The sequence below is a fragment of the Carex rostrata genome, chromosome 13, assembly GCF_964058835.1.
Source record: "Carex rostrata chromosome 13, lpCarRost1.2, whole genome shotgun sequence".
NCBI lineage: Eukaryota > Viridiplantae > Streptophyta > Magnoliopsida > Poales > Cyperaceae > Carex > Carex rostrata.
In genome coordinates, this window is record NC_135930.1 from 9,902,565 (window position 1) to 9,913,688 (window position 11,124).

At 37.3% G+C, this 11,124-nt stretch overlaps 2 protein-coding genes across 2 annotated transcripts; both read left to right on the top strand.

Annotated features, from left to right (window-relative positions):
* The first annotated feature begins 3,338 nt into the window (after positions 1–3,338).
* LOC144563811 (vacuolar protein sorting-associated protein 60.2-like) lies at positions 3,339–8,120 on the top strand. Its single transcript, XM_078313271.1, has 7 exons — positions 3,339–3,531; positions 4,364–4,515; positions 5,288–5,381; positions 5,482–5,553; positions 5,965–6,076; positions 6,546–6,685; positions 7,857–8,120. The coding sequence occupies exons 1-7, from the start codon at positions 3,466–3,468 to the stop codon at positions 7,908–7,910; spliced, it is 690 nt and encodes a 229-aa protein (XP_078169397.1). The 5' UTR covers positions 3,339–3,465; the 3' UTR covers positions 7,911–8,120.
* Positions 8,121–9,949: 1,829 nt separating this feature from the next.
* Positions 9,950–11,124, top strand: CCL (CCR-like protein). Its single transcript, XM_078313272.1, has 3 exons — positions 9,950–10,293; positions 10,453–10,611; positions 10,906–11,124. The coding sequence occupies exons 1-3, from the start codon at positions 10,136–10,138 to the stop codon at positions 11,000–11,002; spliced, it is 414 nt and encodes a 137-aa protein (XP_078169398.1). The 5' UTR covers positions 9,950–10,135; the 3' UTR covers positions 11,003–11,124.

The following is an 11,124-nucleotide window of genomic DNA, read 5'->3' on the forward strand; positions in this document are numbered from 1 at the left end:
CTGTAGTTATTTTTTACTGTTGTAATTACTGTTTGCGTACTGTACATTTACTGTTGCGTACTGTACATTTACTGTTGCCTACTGTAAATTTACTGTTGCCTACTGTACATTGACTGTAGCGTACTGTACGTTTACTGTAGCAATTTAGTTGTACACGCACTGTAGCGTACCGTATATTTACTGTAGCAATTGCTGTACACGTACTGTATCAACATTGTAATTTTTTTAAAATTTTTTTTAATTATTTTTCAATTAGTCATTTATTATTGTACCCATTATTATGTCATGTAATACTTGTAATTTTTTTTTTTAAATGTAGTTTGTTAAAGAAGAGATGTTAGTTGCACTGTATGTCGGCGGCAAGCTAGAAAGGGATGAAGATGGCGTGCATTACACGAAAGAAGTCGCATTTGGCTTCGAGATTAATGAAAATACCACATTTGAGGAACTGAAGGAGCTAATATACGAAAAGACATCTGTAAACCCCAACAGGTATGAAATAGAATTGGCTACATGGATTGACAACTCACGTGTGGGGGGTAGACCTTACTTTGTTAAGTTTCCAATAACAGATGCCAATTTGTGGAGAGTTGTGTATACTTAATTTGTGGCTTGTGGGGTCCCGGTGATGGACATATATTCGAAGAGGGTTCCCCGGACGAGGGCTGGACCTTCAAGTTCGGCCGGGGCGGGACCTTCAGGTTATGACAATTCGGGTTATGACAATCAGGGGTACCACCAGCACTCCTCTTATGACAACCAAAGGTACCACCAGCACTCCCCTTATGACCACCAGGAGTACCACCAGCAATCCCCTTATGACAAACAGGAATATCACCAGCAGTCCCCTTATGACAGCCAGAGGTACCACAGCCCCGGTTATGACAACCAGGGGTACCACAACTCCCCAGAAAATACTGAAGAGTTGCCACCACCACCCAGACAGACACCCATAATCCCTAGATTTCCAACTATGCCAGAGTCAGGACCGGTACCCGTTAATCGAAATGATATTGATATTGATGTTGATGCTATTGATGCCATACCAGAAAGGGAAATGGAAACGGGGGACGAATACCAAGGGGTTTGGGAAGCTGATGACTTATCAGATGGTGATGCAAATGTACCAGGTTTATCCAGGGCAGAAAAATTCCCGATTATAGGTCGGGGAAGTAAGCATCCGGTCGCCACATTCAACGACACCACAGCTTTCGAAGAGGCAGACATTAGTTTCTTCGGTCCTCGTGTTGAATACAATAAAGAACTTGCCGCAGGGCAAGTTTATACCAACATAGACGAACTTGTAAAGAAAATAAATGAGACTCATGTTCACGGCAACTGGGAATGCAGTATTCAAGCAGAGCCGGATGTTGCCTGTGGCTGCAGTTGTAGAGGACACATTCTACAAGTTAAATGCCTGGTTTCAGATGCGACGTGCTAAGGCCGCAAAATTAATAAGGATGAACCAGTCATTTTCAACAAGAGTGGAGGAGAAACTAAGACGACACAGGGACAAAGGTGCAACTATGACCGTGATCCCGATGGGTAATGATGGAACATAATTCGAAGTGCAAAATCCAAATGAGTACGTTCCTACCAGCCGTAAACCAGACGGCACTATGGCGTTTGTCAAGAGGGCTTGCAAGTACGTGGTTAAATTCGGAGATGCCAGGGCGGTAACCTGTACATGCCAGGGACCCCAACTAAGTCACATACCATGCAGTCACGTGATGGCGGTATGCCGAGTGAGGAACTACTGCGAGGATCACTATGTTGCTGACATGTACCGTACCGATTACCTTGCTTCCACTTGGGGTGGATCTTTCCATTCTTATCCCGATCAGCACGAGTGCCCTGCATATGAAGGTGATAGAATACTCCCTTCAGAAGGATGGATAAGGAAGGGGAGGAGGAGACACAAACGTGCTATAATGACCATGGACGAGATGGGTGGTAGGAGGCCATCGGGAAATCAGGCTCGCCGTTCCGTTTCTGACAGGCGCAGGGCAGGTATGTAGCATTTTTTGGAATTCATTTATGATTTTATTATATTACTAACTGAATTGTATTCTTATTTTCAGATGCCATAAACGCGCACAACGAAAGAGAAAATGCTAGAGTTGTTGCTGAAGCAACTGGTAGAACACAACCCCCCCTCCTCCGAGCCAATCATCTAGTTGCCAAGCCTCTACAAGTAATGCCGCACCTGCAGCTCATACCAGTACAACTAGTCGTTTGTTAGGTTTATTGAGACGTCGTGGTAGGGGCAGATAAACTTGCTATTTTGCTTGTGTGAACTTTTTTGTTTATTGTAATATATTTCTGACTGTAGTATTTTTACTATGGGACTGCTGTATTACATTGGCGCGCATTATGTTGACATTATGTTTTATTATTTCATGTTCATGTTGGTATTATGTTGTTTGCACTTTACATTTCGTTATTATAACACAGTTTAATAATACAATTAAAGTTCAACAATATAATTAAAAGCGTAACAATATAATTAAAACCGTTAGATGTTCAATCTATTATAAAATATGCTTGGAGACCAAATTTTACATTTTTTGACATACTCATAATATTTTATTTTTTGACATACACATATACATAAACCCTAAACTTTTTTCACAAAATTATTCAAATCAAAATACTAAGATTTCTCTAAAAAAAAAAAAAAAAAAAAAAAACACACACACACACATGAGGCGCCCTGCTGTGTGGCGCCTCACTTGTGCTTTGGGCCGCCCCAGGGGCTGGCGCCCCACAGGGAATTTTGGGCCGCCCTGGGCCCAGGCGGTCAGGGCATCGTGATTTGGTTATCCCTGCTTGATTTGTTACTCCCCGTAAAACAATAAAATGCCTATCATATATCATCGTTCAGATCTTTGCCAAGTGGTATAATTCAATTTGCGAATAATTAAGCCTGGGTTTTATTCCACCACACTGGTTATGACTTATGACAAAAGAACGACACACAATATCTTGATTAATATTATATCGAGATAGCGAGTTTTCTTAACGCGGATCTCATTGGACCTTGACCCTTTCTAAATTCCGCAGCTTCTATTTTAAATTTGCTAAATTGGGTCACCTATAGAAATTTTATTTCGGGTTACTATATGGTGGGGTCACAGCTCAAAATTAGATGTAACATAAAATTACTCAAGTTTGGATGACTCGCTGCACAAAAGGTTTTGATAAATCAGCACATCGACAAGAATGTCAATAGACCTGTTTTATTTCGACCAGTGGAATAGCCTATTCAATGACATGTTGGTCCCACTGGATAGCGGATTCTTATACGCCAGCAGCTGGTGAAGCCGGTCTACATTACAATTTCTCGCTCATTTAATAATTTCCCCTTTCTTTCCTTCCTCCCCCCGGCTTCTATCTGTGCGACCCACCGACCATTCAACTCCAATCTCTCTTGCTATACTCGACGAATTTTACGGGAAGTAACAAATGAAGAAGATATTTGGCGCGAAGAAGAAGGAGCCACCTCCTTCGATCCAAGATGCTACCGATCGGGTACTTTTCCTTTTGTTCTTTGTAATGTTGTTTGATTTTTCTTATTGATCGCTGTACGATACTTTAGTTTACTCTGATTCTCTGAAAGTATGATGATTTGGAAGAAATTGGGTTAGATTTCGGATTTGATGAAGATGTCAACTTCGAAATTTGTTTGGAAAGAGATTATTATTTGCTGTTACCGAGGTGCTTGAAATAATCGAGTGGTCATACTAATTTGGGGAACTTTTCGTCGTAATTATCTTTTCAAGGTTTTGTGACAAGATTTGTGCCTTTAAGTTTTCCACCCAGCTGGACTGCTAGTAGTAACTGTTCCTTTGTCCAATTTAGGTACGATGAGCATATTGGCATTTGGTCTGGATTTTTCTGAGCAATTGTTAGGTTTTTTGTCTATTTCCATTCTTGTTATTTAATAGAATTGGAAATTTTTGTAAAATCTTCTAGATTTTATTTTTTCCTAGGAAATATGATTTCAAATTGCTCCTTGAGCTACTTGAGTATGAATTTTGTTCTAAGTTGCTCATGGTCCATGACCTGAACTAACTTTTTTGTTACACAAGTATTGTTATTGTTTTACCTGTAGAACAAAATAATTGTTGAACTAAAAGTAATAAGTTGGATGTTTCTCATTTTGTTGGTGGATGTAATAAATTGGTTTTTTTTGTTCTGAAATTAACCTGACATCAAAGCTTTCATTGGCTTTCTTTTTCCAAGTAGAAGGTCAATTTATGGTGTATTATTGAGAATCACAAATTCTTAGGTTTGCACTTTAGGTATAAATTTAAACAATTAAAAATCTGATTTATTTTCTGTTCCTGTCTTTTCTCTTCAGATAAATAAAAGAGGTGAGAGTGTTGATGACAAAATTAAAAGGCTTGATACTGAGCTGGCGAGATATAAGGAGCAAATTAAGAAAACTAGACCGGGTCCTGCTCAAGAAGCTGTAAAAGCAAGGGCCATGCGAGTTTTAAAGCAAAAGCGAATGTAAGACATGTTCCATTTTGTTGACTGTTCTTCTCATGTCTTGAAAGAATAGTTTATCTCATCATTTTCAGTCAGGTACTATTTAGAGGTGTTGTAAACTGTTGAGTAGAGACTATATTGAAACTAATTTTATTATTCACTCAAACTATTCTTACAACTATACCTCTACTACATATTTTCTACACCTCCAATCTACTATTACTCTTAGCTAGAAGAGGAATTTCTTAATTCTTTTGGATACAAAATGGAGACTAAGGTTCCCTATTTATACTAGTTAATGGAGTACTCTAGAGACTAGATATTTTGTTTATTTCTATTTTTTTTATTCAACCGATATATGTAAAGTCGGTTCTGAAATTTCTGGAAATTACTCCGCAACTTCTAGTCTTTTCTGTTTAATTCTTTGTCAATCACAATTGGGCTGGGCCTTGTTTTTGGCAGTGTTGATTTCAACATAAACAATGTGCATTTCCTTGTTTGCAATCTAATTCAGAAAAAAAAGCTTGTATTCCTCAAGGTCTAATTCTTTTAAATTATCATTTGACCAAGCCTGTGGCAAGTTCAATCTTTTATGTAACATTTGTGTGTTTAACTCATTCCATAGTCAATGCATGCAACCAGAATTGTAAATTTGTTTTACCTTGACTTACTGGATCAATCTGACAAGTTTCTCATCAGTAATATACTGATCAATGACATAAAAAAATAAATTATGTCGTGAGCCAGCATAACAGTTTTATTTTATTAGTTGAGAGTGTTCTTTTCATTCCAGGTATGAAGGGCAGCGTGACATGTTGTATAACCAAACCTTCAATCTGGACCAAGTCTCCTTTGCGACTGAAGGGATTAAAGATGCTCAACAAACGGTATACTATGCCCATCCCATACTAAGCAACAGATTTAATTCCAGCATCTGTTTTGGTAGATTTTTATTTTCTTTTCTCTAAATTATTTTGTGTTGTGCAGATGACTGCATTGAAGTCAGCGAACAAGGAGCTAAAGGGGATGATGAAGACAGTACGGATTGATGACATAGATGTAAGTTTTTTCATTCCTTGTCGGGGAATATGTATCTGCCAGTATTGGTTCTGATACCAGTTCAATCTTGATTTGACAAATATGATTATCTTTTCTTGCTTATTAGTTTATTGAGATAAATTTCATTTGTGTTTCAAAAGCTCAAATTATCACACTCCTGTTAGGTATCTCAGGTGCCCCTGAAAACATTGGAGAATCTATTTACCTTTTGCTGCTTTTAGAAAAATACCAACTCACCTTGTCACACTCCAGTATTGTAGAGAGAAGTTTTGATTGTTTTTTCTGCTAGTGGAAAGTTATTGATAGTTGTTTCCATGTATATCTGTTAGATACCTTCCAATTTGGATGGATGGATCTACTACCATTTCACTAAATGTAACAGTTATAAAATTATTGCACAAATAAAAACAGAGTATGCAAGATGAGATGATGGATCTGATGGATGTGAGTAGTGAGATACAAGAGACCCTTGGGCGCTCCTACAATGTCCCGGATGACATTGATGAGGATGACCTCATGGGAGGTAGGATCTATTAGAAATATTTTATGGGTGTTTCCATTTAGCCTATGCTTCCTGATCCAAAGCAATTCCCCTTTACCAGCTGTTTTGCACTCACGTGGTGGGGTATCTCCACCTTTTGTTAACTACGAATCTGACATCCATAATGAATTTGCAACTTTCCCACTTTTTAGTTGGAAGTGTTCCTGTAATTAGTTGATTTTCACTAACTACAAGTTGAACAATGTAGTATGCTGATTAGGTTTTAAATTCGGTTGGAGCCCGATTTGTCCTGCTTATACCAAACCTGCAACTGGATCGTAAAATTTGCAATCTTAGGTCTCAAGGCTTACCTTATGACACTGGCGTTGCTATGACTTTTCATTACGTGCAATTAAATCCTGTTTCTTGTAGGGTTAGTCAAATTTTGTTTATAGAACCAGATGTATATGGAGTTGTAAATCAGCACTTTGTTTTTCCCTTTAAAATACAGAGCTTGATGCATTGGAGGACGACATGGGTACAGAAGCTGATGCAGTGCCGTCGTACCTACAGCCTGACAAGCCTGATTTGGATGCTGAGCTTCACTTGCCGACAGCTCCCATTGGTCAAGCTAATCAACACAACCTTCAGGTAACAAAAACAAAAGGGTTCATTTAAAAGATAACCCCTATTTGCAACATTGCATGGCACCCAAAATTGCACACCTGTTTAAATAGAAAGAGAAATGCTACCCAAATGTTATTGCGGTCTTTAGTGTTTTCTGTGTACAAACGTGCCTTTCCGTTGTCTTCTGCATAATCCTTGCTATTTTTAATTGCTTTTTAATCAGTCTAGGATTAATAGGTTTTAGAAAATGAAACAAAAAATTAAGTTACACGTAGGAGCTTTTTTTTGCCGCGATACATACAAGGGCTTCATTTAAGAGGGGTAATAATTATTTTGTAGGGTAGGGTTCGAATGCCTTGTGTCTTTCATGCCTCAATCGTGGCTCACATCCTTATCTCCATTTTCAAAGTCGAAACAGTCGATCCGAACTGCTGAACATGATCTCCATATTAAAATGTGCTTGGAGACCAAATTTTATATTTTTTGGAATTCTTTTACTAATATTTACAAAATCACTGTTTTTGGATGGTCCAGAATATTCTGAAAGCAGTGATTTTGTACCTATCTGGAAAATTAGTAAAATTTTTCCAAACCCCAGACTTCAGTAGTATTGGGTACTTTGAAAATGAAGATAAGGATATGAGGCACGATTGAGGAATAAATGACACGAGGCATTTGAACCCTACTCTATTTTTTATTAGCTGCAATATGAGGTCTTATGGGTTTAAATTATTTGGGGATTATCAAGTGACTCTTGCAAAGTATGGTTCATGGATGTTGTAATTGGCAAGGGGATGACAAATAAACAATTGAGGATTTGAAATTTGCTTTATTCATAGGTGTTTTATAAATTAGTTAAAGGGTTTTAACACATGTAGGACTAAAATATGAAATTTCTATTTTTTTAATCAAAACCCCAGACTTCACTAGTATTGCAATTGACCACCAAATTATAAACAAGATATGCAATTACAACTGCTTAAACAATCAGTTACTCAATTGCAGTCCTGCATAAATTTTCAAGTCATTATTTTGTCTTCTCATTTGCTGTTCCTCATTTGAAAAAGAAAAGTTTGTAGTATTGCATTCGTATGAGAGAACCAACTAATAGGTCAATTCCCTCAAAAGAAGAAAATAAAAAACTAATAGGTCGATTGAACATGCTTTTGAACTCTGAAATTTATTGTTGTTTCAGGCGGAGGATGAGCTTGGGTTTCCGGCAGTGCCGACAGCTTCCCTCAGGGGGTAGAAGAAAGCTTAGCTTGATATTTGAACTCTATTGTTTTCTCTGATGTTTTATACTGCATTCATTTACAAAGTAGAACTAGTGCATCTTGTTGTCTCTCTTGCTCTTTCTTCCTCTCTGGTTGAGAATTGGTATGTACAATTGATACTTGAAAGGGGGAATTGTTGATTTGTATATTTCGATCCACTCGGGAGTGATATTGTTGTTGACAAAGGCGACTCCGTTTTTTTCAATTTTTTTTTTTGTAATTTTATTAACCAGTATTCATGTGTGTGACAATGCCATTTCCCCTGCCTTTTCAAGAGTAGAACTAGGGTGATCTTAAGCTTACCAAAGTTTTGGTGAGCTTAACTCTAAAACTCATCAAATCGATTTCAAATGACGAATTCCAACCGTTGAAACTCGCCTATCTTATGTGTGATGCATTTACATGTGAAATTTTTAAACATTCAAATTAATTTAGTGTAAAGTCAAGCGATCAAAATTAGAAGGTTAGGGGTGTACAAAAATACCCGAGACCCACCCGACCCGTCTAACCCGTCCGACCCGACCTGTTTTTTACCGGGTTGAGATGTAATTGGGTCGGGTACGGGTTGAATTTTGACAAACTCGTTACTCTGGGTCGGGTCATGGGTTTAGGGTTTTGGAACCCGTTTATACCCGGACCCGTAAACTTGCATTAAATCTCTTTAATCCTGTGAACCTGCACTCTTTAATCCCGCATTAAATCTCCTTATCTCCTTCTCACCACAGAGTTAGAGACAATCTTTGATGAACAGTCTGAAGCTTAAGGCATGTGGGTGCTAAACTGCTGATTTTGAAGTTTACAATGGGGTTTTATGCTTAATATACTTTAGTTGTCAATTTAGATTTTTTTTAACTTTGTATGATTTGCTCTTTTGTATCAGGATTGCTATGTTGTTTTGCTTTGTATTAGGTTTGCTGCACTGGTATGTTAGTTTGTTTAGATCCTTCAGGGTATGTTGCTTAATATCTAGGTTAATATTGGTTTTTGTCTTTAGCTGTAATTTGGTACCAGAGAGATAGTATCGGTTCAGAAACAATTTATCATGCATCTTCTTCTAACTTCTTTTGAGAAAATTTATTTTAGTTATATTCTTCCTCCAAATATTCATACAAAATTTTAGAATAAAGTAGCAGACTAATTTTTATAATAACTTTGTTCACTCCATTCTGATAGCAATAAATGGTATTAAAGGGACTTGTGCAAGAGAGAACATACCATAATGATAGCTTGAATTAATAACTCGTTTAATCCATCTAACCAGCATAACCCGTATATAAAAAAATAGATGGGTTGGATTGAGTTATGGGTGGGTCAAGTAAAGAATTTTTTTAACCCGGTGTAATTGGGTTGAGTTGAAATTTTAATAAAATATCATCGACCCGCCCGTTGTATACCTTTACGTAAGGTATGTGGGTTTCAACGGTTCGGATTCGTCATTTAAAATCGATTTGATGAGTTTTAGAGCAAGTTCTACTCCCTTTTCAATTCTGAAAATTACATTCTCAAAAAAAAAGGGGGCCGATCAATTAACCCATTTGAAAATTACAAATGTAGTGGCAATTTTCTGGTTTGTGGGGTACTGATAAATTTCAGTTGCGGATCTTGGACTCCGTATTCTCTGGGATGAAAGTGAATATGTTAGTTTGCATTTGCGCCGTTTGATCAATTAAGCCATTTAAATTATATTAAATAATTTAAAAGAAAATTAAAAGATAGTTTGAACCGTTTACATTGATCAGATAGTCCATAAAATTATGGCAGCAGATGGGCCATCAACTTCACAGAACCATAATTGCAAAAAAACAAAAAAAAAGAACCATATTGGGTTCTTATTAGAAAAACCTCATTATTATGTTATCTGAAAACAACATATTTTAACCCGTATTGACCAATGACCTTTGGTTCGCTATCACTTCATAAAAATCTTCAATTATCGAGTGTATATATCTTTAAAAATATTACTGAAAATAAATTCTTAGTACTTATCTTCCAAACATCTTCAAAAGTCTAGAATCTCTAAAATATCTTCCAAGGTTATGGGTCCCTAAAAGATGAGCTCCACCATTAAGTGCAGATAATGTCGGGCCTTATCCAGTACGTGCATATAAATACTTGGAGAAACCGCTGCTAATTAACCCCATCACACTAGCAACTAAAGAAAATAAAAAGGAAAACCAATTCATCAACAAAAGGAGAGAAAATGCAGGCTGCTACAGCTCTTCCGTTTACAATCACCATGCCTACTAAAGTTACCCAAAGCTTTGCCCCAAGGAGTGTAGTCAAGTTCAACCCAAAACTTGTCATCCCCAGAGCTGTTACTGGTGAACCATCAGGTGTCAGCTACGACTCACCGATCTCGTAATGCCTATTTCTTTCTCTTCGTGTTTTTTTTTTTTTTTTTTCCGAATAAGATTGTTTCCTTCTTTGTTTATTTTGATGAGGCAATCAAACCTGAAGTATTTAGTGCAAATATTTTCTTTCTGATACCAGTAAAGATGGATTCCTTTGATTTAACAGAGTGTTCCCAATGGAGGCATGCGACCTGATTGGTGGAGATGCCTGTGATGTACACATGTTCAGTGAAACTAAGCTTCCAGCGGATCCCATCAGAGCCGATGAAAGGGCACCTGTAGAAGAGGTCGACAGAGAATACCTAGAGTACAATGAGCCTAAGACGTATGTTTGACTCTCTCTCTCTCTCTCTCTCTCTCATATTTCGGCTTCTGTTTGTTTGAATACCATTACCAGTGAATATCATTCATTATTATAAAATGGAATATCCTTACCAGTGAATCCTTTTACGGGATCTGACAAATATGGCTTCAAGTTGGTTTTATGTAAATGCAGGCATAACACAATCCTTTTTGTAACTTTTGGTCCAGATGTGATGTTTAGGCATAGATTATTGACTGGTACACTATTGGTATCTGTTGCAGTAGCACTGGTTGACAAATATTAATGTTTTTGCAGTGTTTTCCCTGGAGAGGCGTGCGATAACCTTGGTGGAGAGTTTTGCGAAGCCCCGTACCAGTTTGGAGTTGCACAAGAGATTGTGTCGGCTATGTAAATACACCAAGTATATCGTAGAAATAGTTTAATAGATATACTCTAAATACTTAGTATTAGTTCCTTGTATTTAACTTTATTATGTTTGAAAATATAAACTTTGTGCTTATGGTTTAATGCTCA

Excerpts from the sequence above, each read along its gene's own strand:
- LOC144563811 (XM_078313271.1), top strand. The coding sequence starts at position 3,466 with ATGAAGAAGATATTTGGCGCGAAGAAGAAGGAGCCACCTCCTTCGATC. Across the intron at positions 5,382-5,481 it reads TTAAAGATGCTCAACAAACG|ATGACTGCATTGAAGTCAGC; the intron begins GTATACTATGCC and ends TGTGTTGTGCAG. Across the intron at positions 6,077-6,545 it reads TGAGGATGACCTCATGGGAG|AGCTTGATGCATTGGAGGAC; the intron begins GTAGGATCTATT and ends TTTAAAATACAG.
- CCL (XM_078313272.1), top strand. The coding sequence starts at position 10,136 with ATGCAGGCTGCTACAGCTCTTCCGTTTACAATCACCATGCCTACTAAA. Across the intron at positions 10,294-10,452 it reads AGCTACGACTCACCGATCTC|AGTGTTCCCAATGGAGGCAT; the intron begins GTAATGCCTATT and ends TTGATTTAACAG. Across the intron at positions 10,612-10,905 it reads GAGTACAATGAGCCTAAGAC|TGTTTTCCCTGGAGAGGCGT; the intron begins GTATGTTTGACT and ends ATGTTTTTGCAG.